Source organism: Furipterus horrens, unplaced genomic scaffold (genome assembly GCF_987537825.1).
Source record: "Furipterus horrens unplaced genomic scaffold, mFurHor1.1.pri manual_scaffold_2, whole genome shotgun sequence".
NCBI classification, from domain to species: domain Eukaryota; kingdom Metazoa; phylum Chordata; class Mammalia; order Chiroptera; family Furipteridae; genus Furipterus; species Furipterus horrens.
Genome location: NW_028327172.1, coordinates 70649776 through 70670421, shown reverse-complemented (window position 1 = coordinate 70670421; position 20646 = coordinate 70649776). Strand labels below are relative to the sequence as shown.

General features: G+C 44.2%; 1 protein-coding gene across 1 annotated transcript in view; it reads left to right on the top strand.

Moving 5' to 3' along the window:
* ENDOD1 (endonuclease domain containing 1) overlaps positions 1-18895 on the top strand; it is a 34728-nt gene extending 15833 nt beyond the window's left edge. The window contains exon 2 of the mRNA XM_090265836.1: positions 14710-18895. Within this exon, the coding sequence (XP_090121962.1) occupies positions 14710-15912 (1203 nt within the window). The 3' untranslated portion in view covers positions 15913-18895. The remainder of the gene's footprint in view (positions 1-14709) is intronic.
* The last annotated feature ends 1751 nt before the right edge of the window (positions 18896-20646 follow it).

The window sequence follows — 20646 nt, the reverse complement described above, 5'->3', positions numbered from 1 at the left end:
TGTCCTGAGAACCCTCCATGTAATCCATGCTCCAATGCCCTGAGGTGGATGTGATCTCCCGGGACTGGGTGAGTTGGGTTTTTGGCAAAGATCTCACTGTGACTGTCTGAACCAGGGTTCTGGAGGGAAATAGATGGAACTCTCAAAGTAGTTTAACCAACAGTATTGAATGGAGAAATGATTTCTAGAGAATTAAGGGAGTCAGCAAGACATGGGAAGCACCGAGGGCCTAGCCATCACAGGAAACTGTCACCATTCCTGGTTTGTGCGGTCAGGGGAAAGCCTGGTGAGAGCCCTGCCTACAGAGATGCTCAAGCCAGAGCCAGAACCACAGCAACCAGATGGGAGGAGGCAAGGGAATAGATACTGTGGTCTCTCTCTTCCCACCCTCCCATTGGCTGCTCCAATCAGAAGTCAGAGGGGCAGGAGAGCTCAGATGATGTCCCTAAGGGTCAGCCTCCTGGGAGCTGGGCAGAGAAGAGAGGAGAATGGATTTGGGAGGCTGAAAGGGATTGCCCAGCACAAGAGCTATGAGGTTGAAGTCGGCTTTGGCATCCAAGTAGAATGTACGCGGCAGAGAGGAAGGTGGAAGGCATACCCAGCCACTGTTGGGACAGGTGGCAGTACAGAGAGAAGCAGGGAAGCATTTATGTTATAGCCATGTATAGCCACTGACATGGCTGGGGGACAGGGATTGGCCTGTTTTGGTTGAATATGAGGGGAGATTTGAGAGAAGAGGTTGGAGGAGTTGGGAGTGTACCCCATGAATATGCCAGTTTATCATTAACCAAGATGTTATTGAAGATGTTAAAGTAGCCAGATATCCTTAAAAGAGTATAAAGAGCAAAAATAGACATTTCATTCCACATGTGAATAAGGCAAGAAATCCATGTTTATACATTTTTAGGATCAGAACATTAGCTGGTCTGATAGGCAGAGGACCCAGATGGCCCCGTAATACTTTGTTCTCTCTCTTGTTATCATTGCAGCTCTTGCAATTTGTAGATAATACCTGTCAAAAAGTATAAATAGTATATGAATAAATTAAGCCCAGCTGGAGTTTTACCAAAGATGATTTAAACATTTGTTTTTCAGTGTGGGCTTTGTGGGCCCTCTGCATCAGTATCACTAGGGGTGGTGGTTGAAAGTGCATTTCTGAACGCCACTCCAGACCTAGTGAATAGACCCCCGGTGTGAAGCACAAGCATCTGCATTTTAAAATAAGGACCAAGGTGCTTCTAATACAAATTGAATTTTGATAACTGTTCATTTAAGGACACATTACTAATTTCTTGTAGTGTCAGTCTGGGCCGTGGATTAATTCTGCCAGACTGATAAATAAGAGTGTGATCAACATCTGGCCCAGCCAGTTCTTCATTTAGAATCATCTGGAGGACTTTGAAAATATCCTGATTCCCAGCCCTGCCCCTACCCCAGAGATTCTGATTTCATTGGTCTGGGGTAAGGCCTGGAGGTTTTTGTTTTTAAGCTTCCACATGATTCTGATGGGCAGCCAGGTCTAAAAACCTCTAATCTTGTCTGAACTCAGAAGGTGGAAAACTTGAGGAATGGAGACATCTCCACTTAACTGACTTTTCTGAATTCTGTCCCACACAGTTAGGGGCTAAGAATAATTGCTCTGGAAAAGAAAGCAGAATCCAGAGTGAAAAACAGGCTTCAGTGAGTAATGAGGAAGGAAACCAGAGAAGACTGGGGATGTTGTAACCTGAGAAGGTACTACAGTTCTGGAAAGGTTTTAAAGGACCAAGCACACTTTCTTAGGCTCCCAGGAATTTGAAGCTTGGACCTTTGTGTGAGAAGAGCAGTCGGAGGAGTCCCTCGGGGCGGAGGCAGGGTGGGGGGGTTGGGGGGGTGCCCCGGAGGCTACCTGCTGCCGCCACCCCCATCAGGCCTCTCCTGTCCGCATGTATCCCCAGTTTAGGTTTGGTGCGTTTTTTTTTTTTTATTCCCCGCCCCCTCCCCTCCTTTTTATTTATTTATTTTTTATTTTAAAGAAAAAGAAAAGTGAAATGGAAGTGGAATATGCTTTCATTCTTTTTCCTGCTCCATAATCTTCCAATTTAAGAGGAGAAAACTCTTCAGCTGTGTGTCCCTGCGCCTCCACAGTTCACCCAGCACTTGCTGAGCACCTCGGGTGGGTGTGCACCTCACAAGGAGAGCTGGAAATGCCTGCTTCTGCCCAGAGGCAGGAAGGTGGGCCAGCGGCCCTGGGAGCCCAGAGGAAGGGTGATTCATGGGGAGGGAAGCAGAGAGGACCCGGAAGTCCCCTGAGGGCAGATGGGCTGGTCAGGGAAGGAAAAGACCCGAGTTTCTCTTTCCTTAAAAAAGAGAGAGAAAAAATCCTAATTCTTCTAAAGCTGTTTCTATCCCCAAGAGGATAAAGAATATTTGGGATGCCAAGCAGGGAGGATTTCTTTTTTTAAATGGGTGGGTCAGAGCTCTGTTTATTCCCTTTTTGAGAGCTCAAAGGTCTCCTGGGTTGTTCTCAATGTCCTCCTTCGACTCTGTGGCCCCACCAGCCTCGGGCTTCTCTTCTGAAAGGCGCTCTTTCCTTCTGCTGGGTGTCTCCTGTGCCCAGTGGATTCTCTTAGGACTCCCCCAAGGCCTCAGATCTAGTTCATTCTACTGTGTGTGAGTTGCAGAGGGCCCAGATCCAGCTCTGATAAGATTAGCTGATGCTCAGATTATCAGCTACACTCACTGTTTCTTGTGAGGAGGGGCCCTCCCACCCACCTGGTGATGGGCAGTGGGGTGATAGTATCTCTTGAATGTTCCTGTGTGTGTTTGTGAACAGTAACAGAATCGGAACACACACTGTTCAGCTCATCTGATTATTTCACTCTTGTTGAAAAATAAAACAAACCCCAAAGGACATAGCTTCTCTGTCCCCAGGGGTTGGTTAGGAGCTCATTAGGTTGTCTGCTGACCACAGGATCTGGTCTGAATCATCCCTGCATATGCTTATCTGGCCTCAGCCTAAGATTCTCCAGGGGAAGGAAACACCACCCTTCCCACATCATGGCAGAGTTTTGTAACCATTTTGATGCTTCTTTCTGATGATCACCTTTTCCTCTGGCAGATCCTGGAGCAGATCTAGAGGGAGCTTGTGCTCTCTGGAGCCTGTCTATTCATATCTGAATATTGGAGAAAATCAGATGTGTGCATCAGAAGATTGTTGTGCAGGTCCAAATGAGATTATTCAGCAAATACCGATCACTTCCTGGTTAAAGGGCCATCATAATAGGGGCAGGGAGCACAGAAATTATCAGGCTCTGGCCCTGACCCTTTAACTCAGTGGGACAGATGGATAGACATTGTTTCTCTGCCTGGCAGACTTCTCCCCACTTGGTCTTTGGTGGTCAGCCTGCCTAACTGGACCATCTACTGGTGTCCCATCCTCAGCCACCCATCAGCAGAGGGGTCGCACCTGACCCCTCCACCTGCCAGCTGCCAACGTGCCGCACCTTCTCTGCAGCCCCCCCCCCCTATCCCCTAAGCATGTCTTGCTCCTCACCTGTGCTTGCACCTGATCTGTCTCTCTTTTTAAAAAAATGTCTTTATTCATTTCTTTTTGAGAGAGATACATTGATCTGTTGTTCCACTTTTTATGCATTCACTGGTTGCTTCTTGGATGTGCCTTGACCAGAGATTGAATCCACAATCTTGGCCCATCGGGATGACAGTCTCTTCATGCTATCAGTACCATTAGCTGTCACCTGCAACCCATGTCCCTTGAGCACCTGGACTCTGAGGTCAGGCACTTCACTTGGTTGCGGTGACAAGATCCCCACACTTCAGTCTCACCACAGACAGCGTGTAGGCCAGTTTGTCCTCTGCACCTGTCCCTGGACTACAGGTCATTGCTGTGGGTAGAATAAGTACCAAACCACCACCCTGGTCTCAGCGGAGCCGGCCTACCCCATGAATCCTGTTTGGCCTTTGTGGAGTCTTCCTTTCTTTCCAGTGGCCTTTCTTTCCTCTCAAGAATTCCCTGGCATCGTGACCTCAGGAGGCTTGCACACCACCCCTGTTCTCCTTACAGTCTGGCCACCATGTCCCCACTTATGGCAGACAAGCTGACCACCTCTTCCCTGAGAACTCAGAACACCAGGTCCCCATGCACCCTCCTCTCCGGCCTTCTCAGAAGAGGTTCCCTCATGCCAGGCTGACTATCCTCATGCTCCCAATGTCACTGTCTGCGCTGATGACGTTCTCTCCCCCCGCCTTGCCCCCCCCCCCCCCCCAGTCTTTGCCACTGCTGCAGTCTTAGCACAGCAATCAGCAACCGCCTGCCGAGAGCCCGCCACATACAGGGTCGTCATTATGATCAGGCAGACAACAGTCTGTACAAGAGGTGGTCCGAGTGCTTGAGGACAGACAATCTGTAAAAAGAGAAGGACAAACGCACAGGAACCCAGCCCTCCGGCGCAGATTCTCCTCTCTGATAACTCTTTCTTTTTGACTTTAAAACTCCCTCTTGGGTGCACGGTAACTGCTCTTTAAGACTAATCTTGGTAACTAATTATAAGCTTCTCCTCATTCCCATCTTCCCCACCCAGCCATCCCAGCCTCTGCAAAGCCTCCTTGTGCTCCGGCATGTTCTGAGACATTCCGTGACCCTCTGCCCATGCCCAGCACTGCCCCCGCACCCTTGATCCATGGAGCAGCCCTCTGACTAGCCTTGGAGGTCTTAGCTGGGGCCCGTGCTGAGTTCCTACTCTCCTGGCCCTGCGGGGTTCTTTGTCACATCAAAACACTTGTGCAGCCATGATGCTGGCGAGGGAATTAAGGGGACTCCCTTGTATCTGCCACTTCTCTGATCTGTTTTACAGAAAGCTTGTGCAGTTAGTGTGAGTCTGGAGGGGTTGAGAAGAGAGTGAGAGGAAGAAGGACAGAAGAGGAGTTAGAGGAGGGAGAGACAGAGAGACAGAGACGAGAGCAGGGAATGGCTGACAAGTGGAGAAGCTTCATGTTTGTGTTCTCCTACAGATCAATGTCACTTTCAACAGGGAGCTCCTCCCCCCTCAGTGACAGGTTTCCTCATGGTAGATCTGCACCAGGTGACTGTGGTCCCTGAGGTTTGCATGGGTTTCACAACCCAGAAACCCTCAGGGACTGGCACTCTGCTCAGTGGCTCACTGCTCCTCCAGGCTGTCACCTTCTCATTGTCTCCTAAGATGCTCCCAGCACCAAGATGCTCCCTTGTACAGAGACCTAAGTAGCCCACCCTCCCAGTGCCCCACCTTCCTTGGGCTGTGCGTTGGGGGGGGGGGGGGGGGCGGTGTTGGTGAGGGGTTGGTAGGGGGCTGGAAGACAATCTTTGCTTATCCCTGTATATCCTACTCCTCAAGCTAAGGTCCTGTTCATCTCCCGCCTTTACCTAAAGACTTCTCAAACAAGAGGGCTGTTTCTGCAGCCTCCTCCTGCCATATCCAGTCCCTTCTGCCACATGTCTGCCTCCTTGAGCCCTCTGTGGAATTGCCTCTTGAAGTCTCTAATCACAAAATGCCTTGGTTTTTGTCTCCATCTTCCCTGCCCTCTCTGAGGCGGGGCCACACGGGTGATCCTTCCCTAGCCAGAGCTCTCTCCTCTTGTTGATGTGACACGAGACGATTGGTCCCCCTAGGGCTCCACCTGTGTCTTCCAGCTTCTCGTCCCCCTCCTGTCCTCCAGAGTGGCTGCCCATGGCTCTCTCATCCAGAGGAATGGGCTGCTGAGGGCGTGTGCCGAGCAGCTTTGGAGTCTAAGAAGCTGGGCTTAAGCTTTATCTCTGACACATTTATTGGATGACCCTGGACATGTCACTTATCCGAGTTTTAATTTTCCCATGTGTAAGGTGTGGTTGGGTTAGGTGAAGAGTAGATGGGATGCAGCAGTGCTGTTTGTAGTGATTTGCAAACCTACTTTGTAATTTTTGCCCTACCCCAGTACTTTCTTTACTGCTATTGACTTGAAATTGACCTTTACACTGATTTTAAATCAACTCCCTGGAAAACCAACTTAGTATTGTCCTAAGTAACAATATCCACAAAATCATGTATGTGAAATGGTGGTTCTGTTTTCCTAGGACACATTGAATATAAATCTAGAGCAATTAAAATAAAAACTTATTTGCATACTTCTATGTATTCTTGGTACCACAGGCCTACATGCACTGCAGTGTGAATCTTTTATGTAAGTCTCCTGCCACAGTGCCTGTACCACAGAAGGTGTGTGAACAGGTTGAGTCTTCGTTGTTAACAGTCTCCGTGGCTAACTCCTTCTCTGTTCTTCCAGCCTCGCTTCTGCTCCCAAGCTCCAGTTCTGAATCTCCAGCAGCTATAAAATATTTTTGCCTGTCAGATTAGTCTCATTTAAAGGTCAGCCTGTTTACTTTTCCTCTACTGTCCCTCATTTCCTGGTGACCTCAGCTCTGGCCCTTGCCATCATTTTTTAGTTTCCATGGACCCTCCCCGATGAGCTTCTTCCTTCCGGAGTCTTGCACATGTCCTTCCCTTCCCATTCCCTCATCTGCCTCTGTGGTCCAGGCTGTTCTGCCAGTGCAGCCAGGTATGTCTTCCCAGAATTACACATTCCTAGTGATACTCTGGTCCTTAGAAACATCAGGGAATTTCCACTGTGTGCAGGTAAAGGTCAAACTTGGAAGCACAGCATTGAATGTGCCCAGCAGCCAGATGGAGCAATCGTGCATTATAGCTGCTGAGGTCAGACCGTGCGCGTTTGTGACCTCAGCCATCCTCACTGCCGTGTGACGTTGGGCATGTTTCTCAGTGTCTAAGCCTTGAGTTTTCCTTCTGTAGAGGAAAGAAATAGAGATCCTGTTAGGATTAAAGAAGATCTCTCAGGTAGAGCACTCACCCTGGTACCTAGAACATAGTGAGTACTCAATAAGTAGTAGTTAGAATTATTCTACGATTAGTTGTCTACATAGCGGAGCACCTATATTCTGGTCCCCTGGGGTCCTTTCCAATTAAACCATTCACTTTTCCTGGCTCAGAATCCTGTTTTCATAGGCTGCTTGTCTCTGCCTCCAAGCCTTTGTGTAGAAGTCATTAGTCTTACTGAACTTTCTGTTTCTCTAAATTTATCAAAGTCTCACGCATCCTTCTAATCCCACCTCAGCTTTTGTTTTCTCCAAGGAGTAAGACTGCATTCACTGTGCCCTTCCTTCCTCTGAAATGTGATTGTTCTCTCTTCTTTATACCATTTACTATTTGGCACTTGACATAAACTGCAGTACACTGCTGTTTTTTTCTTGATTTCCAGTGTAACTTCATATGCATCTATGTCTTGTTTTCCTAAACAGATGGTGAGTTTCTTGTTGTGAAGGCCTATTTTGAGGTATACAGAGCATATAAAAACCCCAGCTGTGGGGCTGGACTTCCTGAGTTCATACCCTGATGCCACTACTCACTAACTGTGTGACCTTGAGCAAGTTACTTAATCTTGATGTGACTCAGTTTCTTCCCTGTCAACAGGCGATGATAATAGTAGTACCTAGTTTTGTGAGTTTAAATGAGTCAATACTTAGCACAGCCACTGACTGATTCAATACATGTAAAGTTCTCAGAATAGTGCCTGGCATAAAGTGTTTGATAAATGTTTGTTGTTGTTGTTATAACTGATACTGAGGCTTCCTCCCACAGCACTAGTCACAAAAATATGTGCTTATAAATGTTATAAATTAATAAATATTGTTGAATGGCTATTTCCCCTACAGTACAGCTTTTCAATTTTCTACTAGTCTATTTTTTTACATGTATATTAGCAGGAAAATTGAAAGTCTCCTTTAATTTAATTCCAGAGCTAGAAAGAAATCCCATGGGTTTAAGTAGCTTTTAATGTCTGGTAGGAGGAAACAGACCAACTCATTGAGAGAAACTATTTTTTTCTTGCTACTAAATTTGAAAGGAATTTATGATATGATTATTTATGGGGCAGGATGCTGGTGAAGGAGGGAACTCACTCTTGTAAAACCTACTTAACGTGTTGTGATTAAAAGAAAAGTTTCCATTAAACACAGGAACACTATCAAATTACCCAGGCAGCCCAGGGGGACTAGGTCAGCAGGGAGGAGGAGCACACAGAGAGATCTTTGTACCTGCCCCTACTTCAGAGATTCTGCTGGGAAACCAAAGAGTAAGATGAATGGTGTGCACAAAAGGACAAGTGTAGCCCAGAAATGGTAATCTAAAATGACCTCTTACATCACAGGTGCATTTTTGTGTTAGGGAGCAGTGTTCAGTAACTTACTGAAATTGCAATAATCAGATCATTAAACTGTGTCTGCAGAGAGCATGGAAAAGTACATCTGCCCTTTACATGACACTGTAGCAAAGAATATTCAGATTTTTTAAATCAAATACTTGTACTACTTTTAATACATTTTCCTGTACATGTGTTAGGTATTTCAGTTACACACACACTTTGACATTCTTTCAAAAAGTGACATACTTGGTTGTAGAGTTAAATAGGCATGGTGATGATGGGAAGCTGTTATAGTGATTTTATGTACATTTTCAGATGATTCTTTAACAAATGATAGTAAGTCATGAGTCATCTTGTAATCAGAAGAAAGTTTTGTCATGGGTTAAAAACTAGTTTTAAAACAAGGAGCAGGAATCATAACAGGCAAAGAAATTGGTAACAACAAACAAAAACAAAGAATAAGGTTGCTTGTAAGGAATGGATGGGGATTCCCTTTATCCTGTTCTTACTGAGAAACTTTTAGGCTGTAAGTTCTCGACACCATCAGTAAAAGTGTTGAAAAATACTGTTCTACTTACACCAAACACTTACCAGGATGTGGTCTAACCAGGAAAAAAGAAAGAGAGAGAGATTTAAGCAAAGTAAATAAATTTGGGGATGATAAATTTATAATGAGTTATAAAAGGAAAGAAGGCATACTTTAGGAAAAACTTTAAACCTGAGACAGTGGGGAAAACAAAATGCCTGAGCAGCTGTGGAATTTCTCTCCTCCCACTGCAATCACCTAGAAATATTGTATTAAAAAATTTAAAAATATATGTTTATTTTACTTAAATCCATATTTTAGCAAAAGAAATAAGAAAGGGAAATTTTTAGGTGCCAGAAATATATAAGAAACCAATGGCCAAAGCTACGTGTGGGAAGCCACATGGATGCCAGCGCTCTCACCTGAGTGGGGACAGGAGTCCATGTTAGAGTTTGTAACCTGATGTAAAACTGGAACTCAGCTCGCTGCATAAAGCTGAAAGCTGGCAAATTGCTGCAACACTGATGAACTAGACAGAAAAGTTCCCTGCAAGTTGTTAAAAGGAAGTAGCCGCCCACCCTTGTCAGGTCCCCAGAAGTCAGTCTAGAGACATCGCCTTTCCTTTATATGGGTCCAAATTTGCACTGATTTCTCCCTGTGGGAACCCTGAGCTGAAAAAGTAGCCCAGAAAGTAGTTCAGAATTATTGAACTCTGTAGGGCTTTGGCAGTGGCAACTTTAAAAGTAATCCTTTTAAATTTGTTTGTTTTTTTCAACAAAACACCATGGACCTCTTTAGGAAGACAAGCTCACCAGCAAAAATTAAAAAGCAATTAATATACCCACCACCTTGAAATTAACCAATGGAAGCAATAAACTGAAAAACCAAATAATGTAGAGAAATTTTAAAGGAACTTGAAGATAAGCCTATATAAATTAATGAAAGATAAAAAAGAATTTTACAAGAGAAAATAATCAAGGAGAATTTAAAATAGAACCAAACAGAAATGCTAGAAAAGAAAAAAAAAAGTCATTAAGGTGAAAAGAAAAGAAAAAAAAAAAAACTCAACAAAATTAGAAGATTAGACGCAGCTAAAGAGGGATCTAGTGAATTGGAAGATATATCTGAGGAGGTCATCTAGGATACAATATAGAGAATTAATGAGATATAAAATATGAAAAAGAAGATAAGACAGAAAGTATAGAAAGAGAGGTTTTTAAAAATTAATTAATTCATTTTCTGGGGGGCCCCCACTCTGTAACAATTTCCCCCTCTCAGACTTAAGACCCTTTATAATCTTTTAAAGGACAATGGGTGAAGGTCTTGAGCTCCTCTGGCTGCTTCAAGCTGGACATGGTCGTCATCCTACCTACCCTTGGGTCCAGAAATCCCTAATAAGAGTAGCAGTGTGGGGGGGAGGGTGGCCTTCCCACATGGGGAAGGATCGTGAAACTTCAGGTCAGTTGGCTGTCCCCGGACAACAGTGTGCTTGATTTAACAAGTTGGCATCCTTGTTGTATTCTAGAAGGAGAGGTTTTGATGTATATCTAATTGGATCCTCAAAGGAGAGAATAAAGGATTTATAGAAGATCAACATATCATCTTATAAGATATCCTTTTTTATTTTCCTCTGAGAGCAATACTGGATTAGATGAATCATGGGGAATTTATTTATTTATTTTTTATTTTAATTTTGGCTAGTGTTATTCACACTTATTTAATGCATTGAACTAAGGTTATGACTAGACAGGCCAAACCTGGAATGCCTGATGCTTCCACAGCCTCTTGATTGAGGGGCAGCCCTATGTGGATCACCAGAGTCCTTTCTCCAGCACCCAGCTACAGCACATTGAATATGGGTGAGCATGCAACTCAAGGGTAGTATTCCATAGGCTTGTCTTGACATGGCTTGATATGAAAAGTTGAGCTGGGTACATCAGATTCACTCTCTCGAGCATTTGAAGTTGGAAATTAAGTAACAGAAGTAACTAAAACTGCAGGTTAATCTTATGGTCAGTTGCTAGGGAGGCCATGAGGATCTATGTGCAAGCTCAAGTGATGATGGAACAGAGACTCTAGGTCAGCAGAAGCTGTGAACTTGAGAAGAGCTATGCAGAAAGAAGTAGATGAAGAAGCCAGGAGGGAGAGATAAAGAGTCCAGCAGGTCACATGTGGCTGACTGACGGCAATCATTAATGTCGGTTTAGTCTCAGCCACAGACAGTTGGTGCCAGAATTCCCTAGAGCTGTCTGGAATCCATTTCTGGTTCTAGCAATGCCAAGCTACACCACCATTCTGGGTCTTTGGGAGCCTACCGGTTCAACTTCTCTTGGTTTCTGTGACTTTATATCCTTCCAGTGAACCATCCTTATAGGAGGTAACACAAATGAGTCTTTGTTCATTAAAAGTCTTAAGGAGCACATAAGTCCTTAGGGGCACAGTTCAGATTCAGTTCAGCCGTACAATTTCTCTAGGTGACCGTGGCAGTATAGAGTCTCTTCCCTGTTTAACTCTATTCTGTGGAGTGGGAGCAGAGGAGGTTGTAGTGAGGGGACTGATTTTACAGTTTTTGTGCAAGAACTTTTCCTGTACATGCTGTTCTCTGCTATCCCTGCTGGTGTAGAGGGGAAAAAAGGGAAAAGCCAAGTGAGGTGCTAAGAGGAACGCTGTGGGCCAGACAGCTAACTGGTGTCTAAGGGTAACGGTGGTCTGGAAACTGCTCTGGCCAGTTGCCTTCTGCCTGTGCTGCCACATTTTTAGTCTGTGAAGCTAATGGCTCAGCTGCCATGTGCCCTGGGCAAAGGCCAAAAGGAGTCAGGGAGGCGGCCTGAAGATGTGCCCTTTACCTTTTCCTTTCCATTCCCTCTTCAGTCTGGGACTGCGACACCAGAGGCTCAGATATCAGCTTCTCTCCCTGCAGCCTTGAGGAACTTCGTTTATTCCATGACACACACAAATGAGGAGATTACAGATAGTGCAGTGTTTTTCCCTACTCTGTGACAGAGAAAACTGGTATAACAGTGTCCATTAAGATCATGGAAAGTATGGCTTAGTAATAAAGGACATATGCTTTAGGAATAAAAAGACTTCTAAGTTCAAATCCTGTTTCTGCTTATTATGGGGTGTAAAAGATATAAAATAAGGTAAAAAACACTTTCCATATAGTGTTGTATTGAAAACAATTATTTAGTAGTTTAAACCATATGAGTTCCTGACCCCCACACCCCATCACTATATAGGTACAGTATGCAGGCATTCTGTCTTGATTTCAAACATTATAGTCTATCTTGTCATCAACCCACGAGCCAGATTTGAAGACCGTAAGGATATAGTGACCATGGATATGGGGTTCTGCAAAAGCAAGGAAAAGGGGAGGGAAGACGTGTTCTTCTCTGCCTGTGTATCCACAGCATATAGTTTGGTTACTCCTTTGCCCAGGGAGGCCCAGGGCAGAGGGGTGCACAGGGCCCATTGTAGAAGTAGGCCCTGGCCTTCCCAGCAACCTCAGGGCCATCCTGGCCCATTTCCCTTGTACCTATGAAGTGTGGGCAGAAAAGGCTTAACCTGGTTGCCAGGTGCACAGTCATAGCAGAAATTTGAAGCCCCATGAGCCTAAGTGGCCTGAGAGGATGCAGAAGCAACTAGCTAAGTCTCTTCTGACCTTGGCAGCTTAGAAACCATGTTCTAAAGCTTGGGATAAAATCAACCCAGAGGCTTGGTTTCAGCCTAAAAGAATGTTCTCTTTCTCTCTCTCTTTCTTTCACACACACACACACACAGTCTCCTCTCTCTCTCTCTGTCTCTCTCTCATTCACTTCTTTTCTTCTATCTTTTATCCCTCCCCTTTTCTCCTTTTATCCTTCCCCATTTGCTTTTCTCTCTTCTGTTTCTCTCTTTTCTGCTTCTTCCCCTTCCTCATCCAGAGTCTGTCTTTGCTCATGATGCAGGCCTGCCATCTACCTCTGCAGGCGCTGTTTCATCCCTGCATGGCCCTTGAGCTGAAAACACACCAGCATGCTGCCTGTGCTCTGTCACAGGGCTACCAATTCAAAAACCAGCTCCATACTTCCCCTAGAGGGGATCCAGAAGTTGTAGGCTAAATGCAGACAGAATACCTAGGAACCAGGGAAACACATACATCTTGAAATCCCTGACCTGACACCCAAGACCCCACAATCTTGGCTCTGCCGTATCTTGAGCTCACGATTCAGGAATGAGGCTGGTATTTCCATGTGGTATGTCTTTCAGCCACAGGAGAGCAGCAGCAGAAGCTTTACAAAATGAATGAGCTGCTTATCTTTGTCCTCTGGGGATCTGGTGGGAGTGGAGAACATCTAGGATCCTTTCTGATTCTAAGACTGGGGGGAAGGGGTGGAATAGCCTTGAAGGGAGAGGCTGTGGAGTAATCCTTTAGACTTCAGTAAATATTCCTGCTGTCACAACAGTTTGCTTATCCATTACCCTTGCTAACGCTGCACATAACTCCCATGAGTGCGCTTACATTTGCCATTGCAGTGCTGAAGAAACTCATTGCTGGTTTTCCTCCCGACTAAAGGTACAACACAATTCACATAGCCTTGACTTCCTTGGGTTTAGTCATGGGTTTATAGGTAGCACTACCTCTAGGAAATAAGTTATTAAGAATTTATTTATTTTAATTTGTTTCTTTGTTTCCTTTTGAAAGTAACATATAATATAAATAATTTGTGGGTTGATGTTGTAGGGAAAAAAATAATAATAGAGAAAAGTCACTAGCAACCCCAGGAATCAAACAACCATTGCAGACATTTTCTTGTGTTTCCTTCCAAAGTTTTCCTTCCCTATTTGTAGACTTTAAAAATTGTTTTTATTTAATTTTATATCCTGCCTTTTCTTTTCAACATTATAGCATATGTTTCCCCATCCCTACAAATCCTTCATAATTACTGTATGAAGTTTTTTAATGGCTTTGAGATATTTCATTGATAGGCATAACATCATTTACTTAACTTGTTTTTGAAAGTGTGGGTTTATTCAAGTTCCTGCTGTTGTGCCTGTGTGCCATGGTAACTACTTCAGGGCAGAATGTGAGTGAGCACTTTGAGATTCTACTATGTGTCAGCCCTTGGCTGGGTCCTGTGGGAAATATACAGGGTCCTGGGTGTCAAGGAACTGATAGTCTAGTTTGAGAGGTAAAAACAGAGTTCTGGGTCAATCCTGAGCTCTGTCCTTTTGTCCTTTCAGATTGGTAAAGGGAAAGTATACATTATACTGCTCACTTAAAAAAAGAGAAAAAGGAAAACCAAGATTACACACACAAACACACACACACACGTGGAGCAAAATGTCATGAAGAGATTAAGTTCAAATAGGAATTGGTCAAATTTGAATTTTATTTTAGCTTGGTAAGTATCTACTAACTGACAATAGCTATATATTTTCCCTTGTTTGATTTAGATGCTCTGATTAGAGTTGATTTTTTCATATGTCCCAAAGTATATAAACATTCATTAAGAATGTGTTCATGAAATTGCAGCCAGCATTAGTGACTAGTTGTCTGAATTGTAGTTCTGATTTTTATGGGCCTATTTGAGATCTACTTAACCCTTGTTTTCATTTTTACAATCAATTTGAATCTCATGGAAAAATATTGCAAAGGAGAGCTATGAAATTCATAAAAGTGAGTGTCATGATGGTGTATTTGTGTGAGTGTGTGTGTGATGGGGTGCTGCTGCAGAGCAGGGGTGGAGGATACACAGAGGGTAAAATTGGAAACAGAGTATTTGAAAGGTGCTTTCAAACTCCAGGATTGGGAGATATGAGGATGAAGTGTTCATGCACCAGAAGGCCAAGCCCTTCTGGATGCAAGTGCAGGAAGTGTAATAGGGACTTCTGTTAGTGTCCTGGCAGAATGACTCAGGGGCACCCTCTCTGCTGTGTGCTGAGGCATCTGAACGCTCCCTCTCTGCTTTCAGATCGATGAGCCCAACAGCGGCCTTGACGAGGTGATAGATGAGGCTGATGCCATCTCCACCGTGAGCAGTCTGGGAAGCAGGCAAGCCTTGAGCACAGATTACCTGGATTCTGATTATCAGAGAGGACAGCTGTATCCACTATCCCTGAGCAGTGATTTCCACGTAGCAACATTCACGCTCACAAACACAGCTCCGATGACCCCAGGCTTCCAGGAAAGGTGGCACATGAGTCTCAACAGCCTAATGGACCGAGCCCTGACCCCTCAGTGTGGCAGTGGGGATGGCCTCTATGTCATCACAGGTGCCGTGCCCTCGGACAGCAAAGTCAGAGACAAAGTGACCATCCCTGAGTTTGTCTGGCTGGCAGCCTGCTGCGCCGACCCTGGAGGAGGCTGGGCCATGGGCTTTGTTAAGTACACCAGGGGTGAGGATGTCATAGAAGATGTGATGGTGAAAGAACTCGAGAAACTGCTTCCGTTTAACCCTCAGTTGTTCCAGAACAACTGTGGTGAAGTGGAACAGGACACAGAGAAAATGAAAAAAATCCTGGAAATGGTTAACCAAGTCCAGGATGAAGAGCGAAGGGTGCACTCTAAGGAGAGCGTGAGTCCTCCCTCCTGCACAAGGAGCAAGCCGTCTGCTCTGCTGCCTCCCGAGGCACCTGAGGAAAGGAGTAGCTTTTTGGGGAAACTCATAGGCTTCATCGCTACCCCATTCATCAAGCTTTTCCAGCTAATTTGTTATCTCGCACTAGGAATCGTGAAGAGCATTGTGCATTTCCTGTGGTATATCATCAAGCAAGTGATTAATGGCATAGAAAGTTGCCTGTACCGCCTGGGTTCAGATGCTGTCTCATACTTCTTGGCCATTGGGGAAGAGTTGGCAAGCATTCCCTGGAAGGTGCTCAAAGTCATAGTCAAAATCATCAGGGCCATTCTCCGGATCCTTTGCTGTCTGCTGAAGGTTGTTTGCCGCATTCTGGGGATCCCTGTCCGAGTCCTTGTTGATGTGGCCACTTTCCCTGTGTACACCTTGGGCGCCATTCCAACTGTGTGCAAGGACATTGCAGTGGGCCTTGGTGGCACCATCTCTCTGCTCTTTGACACTGCTTTTGGCACCATGGGTGGCCTATTTCAGGTTGCTTTCAGTATTTGGAAGCGAATTGGCTACAAGGTTACTTTTGACAGTTCTGGAGAGTTATAGAACTCAAAAAACTAATAGTAGCCAGTCACAGCAAATTTGATTTCTTTTTTAAATAGAGAAGGCTGGAATACTTTGTACAGTGGGTTTCTGTTCACTATCAATTATCATTATATTTTGGCCTTTTCTGGGGATGTCTGTATGTTTTTGCAAAGGAAGATGCTACAATTTAGACTTGACGCAGGAGAAATGTTCAGGGTAGGATTATGTGTAGGTCATCTGATGTGAAATGCGCAAACTTCCAAACTGTAACCTTTAGTTGTTTACTCTGATACAGATGACCACCTAAGATAGTCTGGTGTTTAGGTGTGATAATTAAAAATTACGGAAGAGAGAGCAGTTAGAAAGAGGACAACTTTAAACTGAAGGGTTTCTGAGACAATGAGAAAGGAAGCTTGTTCCTCCTATTACTCTCTGAGACTCGAGGCAAAACTGATATAAATATTCTTGGACAATTTATCTTTCACTTCTTTTTCTCCTCAACTCAGTCAGCCTTGGTGAAGTTCAGACTTGCTTCGCTGTTGAAATAACTTTCTTAGGATATAGACTCTGCTATATCCCTTATCTTTCCATGACTCCCAAGGACCTCTAAGGTTTTTTTCCCAAAGTTGAATTTTGCTGCATTTTGCTCTTATAATGATAAGGATTTTACACCAAATATGGCAAAACAAAATTTGAAAACCAGAGCAAAGATTGTTTTCCCCTTGAACAGTGTAGTCCAGTCTTCTCGGGTAGAAACAAGAGGCACAAGGGTCAGAGCCCAGCTCTGAGTATGTGGTTTAAGTCCCAGGACACCCCCAAACCATGCTGGATTAACTTGAAATATATTAAATCTCTGGCTGACAAGATCGAGCTCAAAGACCTACATTTTAAGCTAATATGAAAATTCACATTCTGCAGCTTACTAGATCAGTTTTTCTTATCCATCAAGCAAAAATGCAATACAGTAAAGCACTCTGACTTCCGTCCTTAAATGATTGTTTTGGTGTAAATATATAGAAAAGAGCCACAGAACAAAAACTACTGTAACCATCTGGAAAGTTTATATATGTATAAACTTGATTAAAAATTATCTTAGGCAATTATTTTTATAGTGTGTTTGAGGCTAGAAAGCATAACTCCCCCATTAATGCAAATTTGATTTGAGAGCTAATCCCCAATGTTTTGATCAAATATTTGTTATTTTAAATCTTGCACTGAAAATGGTAAGAAGAGGAAGCAGAATCTCCCAAACTTTGTTCTGCCTTTCACAGCTGAGAATGAATGGTCTGGATTTTTCTAAGTGTTCTAAAGAGTCATCTCAAGGTAAAAAAATGGGGCGGGGGCAATGAACAATACCGATCTTGGGTAGTGCAGGCCACCATTTATCTGAAAGTCAGATGCGGGAACTTGGGGTCCAGTAAGACAACAAGGAGAAAATGATGGGTCAGCTATTTGGTGGATGAGAAAGAGGCATGTAGTGAGGGTTACATTTTGCAGAAAAATAATTGAATCAGATCCAAAGTAGAGGAGCAGCCAGCAAGCCAGCGTTCTTATCCATTTGTGATGCAAGGTTGGGGAGTACAACACCAGACTGGTCCATGGGAGGGAACTATGAACTGAATTTAAGAATCTTAAGCAGTATCTCACCAACACTTCTGTTTGTGAGCATTAACATCCGTAATTGGGCTTTCCCCCATCTCAACAGCATGAAGGTACATGAAGGGTGAGGGTATTGATGGGTCAAGAATCCTGGCAGATTAAAAAAAGAGAACCTTGGAAGCGACCAGAGAGACAGTCTGTCCAAACCTTCATTTGATGAGAAAACTGAGGCACAGGGGGGCCACAGGTTTGCCTTCAGTTTCACAGCTACCTGTTGACATAGCAGGAGCCAGGATCTTTTGCACATGTCCCATCACACCTGGGATGTCAGCTCTGTGGTGTGTGTGGTACAATGCAGCTGCCTCCCTGGACCACGGCAGTTTTCTGCATCACCCATCACACAGACTAATCAGTTCAGTTTGGTCTGTGTGATGATGCTACTAGCCATCCATGTACAGCATCATGCTTAGTGCCTCCACAGACTGTATTCCCACTTGTACATATTTGCAAGCTGAAAGGCCTGAAGAGGGCATCCGTGGCAGCTTGAGTTCCTTGGCACTGTGCAAGGAGCAGGGCCTCCAAACCGCTTCTTGAGAACCGTTTGGAAATGTCTTCTGGTTCACTGCTTATTGTTTAGTGTCTTATTTATTTATTATTGTGTGGCCTTTTGTGAAATCTGGGAAGGGATAATAAAGCAAAAACATCCTTAAGTTTAGGTGGCTCCCTGCACTGGACCACGAAGATGGCCACGCCTCTGGTTCACTGGCACCGTGAGCCCGCAGGTGGCTGACTGCTGGTCTGCTCGCCCAGTGACCTACTTTGTGTTTTGAGGTGGGAGTTTGGGTTGATAAACCCCACCTCTGGCTTGAAGATTTTTCTGTGGTTCTGTTATGTTCTCCAGCCTTTGGGGAAGTCAGCCAACTCTTCATTATTATGGAGCTGATTTTCTAGGGTGTGGACCAGCCACGCTTGTGGATACTTCTTTTCCATTGTGCCTTTTGAATGTTGGCTTCTCACTCGGCATTAACACTTCCAGCTAAATGCAGACTAGGGAGTTGGGAGAAGAAACTAGAGTGAAGCACTCATCATTCATTCAATTCTTCATCTATCCAATATGTATTTGAATGTCAAGGTTGCGGAGATAAACACACGGATCCCATCTTTGAGGAGTTCAGAAATCTAGTAGGGAGTCCACATGGTACAACCGAGAGTGTAACACATCATGGTAAGTGCTACAACAAAGGTACTAGCAGCCTGCTCCCTGGAGCACAGGAGGAAAGAACACAGGACCATGGAAATTCGGGAAGCCTTTAGAGAGAGCGTGACAAAAGCCAGTTTGACATTTTCAAGCTATGTACAATGCTGTGTACCTGCAATGCTCAATAAAGTAACTGTTGACAACTCATTAGCCATTTTGTTAAATGTCTGAAGGGGGAGAGTCCTAATGGTTAAAATGAGATTTGGGAATTATCTGTGATTTTTACTTCTTTCCATTTTCTTCTTGGTCCCTTCAAGCAATTTCCACTTACATCTGGCTTTTTTTTTTTTTTTTTTTTTTTGAATCCTACGTGGGAAAACAGAAGGTTAGAGCAGTGAAACTTTTCAATGTTTTTTCTGAAAAGCTATCTGGGATAGCAAATATCTGTGGTGTGTCTTTCATAAATAAGCACCAAAGGCATATTGCTTCACTAATCTGAATTACAAAGGACATATAGAAACACTCAATTTTGTTTATTCATTAGGAAACTCCCACAGCTTCAGAAATAATGAGCAGTCTCTAAAAGGGGCACTGTCTTCTCCATGGCCTTTGGTAAGCACCCTCTGTAGATGGAGGTGAAAGTAAATCTTGGCTACCTTTCCAGTGTGGGCAGGGTCATAGATGTGACTGTCTTGGTCAGCATTTCCCTTAAGCTCACCTCACAATAGGCAATTTTTAGAATTACACTGTGAGTAATATAGTGTGTACTCCTTGACTTTCATAAATGGGTCCTCAGATTTCACATTGTCTCTTTTTTTTGTAGATATCTCCCCCCAGGTCATGGCTTGATTTCTAACAATGACACTCCAAGCCAATTACAGTTGACTCTTGGACAACACATATTTGAACTGTGTGGGTATACCTATATGCAGGTTTTTAAAAATAAATATCTGTACTGTTTGTGATCTGCAGTCAGGAATCCGCAGATATGGTGGGCTGATTGTATGCATTGTTCTACACTGTTTTATACAGGGGACTTGAGCCTCCATTGATTTTATTTTATTTTATTTTTTTTAATGTTTTTTATTGATTATATTGTTACAACAGTTCCAATTTTCTCCCCCTTGTTCCCCTCCCCCCAGCACCCCCCTCCCCCAGCTCTCCCCCCCAAGTCCATACCCCTGGTTCGTAAAAATTAACTATCCCCCCCCCTCAAATATTAGGACCCTTTGTAATCTTGTAAAGGACAATGGGCGAAGGTCTCAAGCTCCTCTAGCTGCTTCAAGCTGGACATGGTCGTCGTCCTACCTACCCTTGGGTCCAGAAAACCCTAATAAGAGTGGGGGTGTGGAGGGGAGGGTGGCCTTCCCACATGGGGAAGGATCGTGCAGACTCCAGGTCAGTTGGCTGTCTCCGGTCAACGGCGTGCTTGGTTTAACAGGCTGGTGTCCTTGTTGTGTTCTGGGGGCAACAGATTTGGCGAAAAGGGTTAAAAGACATCATTCAATCCATAACTACTAGATGACAAAAGGCAGGGATTAATTTTTCAATGTTCCATATTAGGGAAAAAAAAAAAAAAGCTTCTTTGTAAGAAGGTGTGCTAGGCACATCTCGCCTGTCTAAAACCCTTTTGCCCATTATACTTAGTTTGGGCTGAGGTAAATAGTTTAGGTTTTTCCCCCTCTCAGACCTCTGGGCCTTTTCTGTCCAAGCCATTAGGATAGAAAAGAGAAACCCATTTTAAAGTGAAGCCCACAGACCACCCCATTCTTCCCCAACCCAGCCATTTAGTTCAGCCAAACCGTTGAGTCTCAGGAGGCAGCGCTGCAGAGAGGATTAAGTGAGGCTTATGCGTACAGATAATCACTCAGGTAATGCGATCATAGGCTTATGTCCTTTGAAAACAAAAAACACGTGTTAATTTATGTAACATAACCCGTAAACAAGTCTCTAAATCT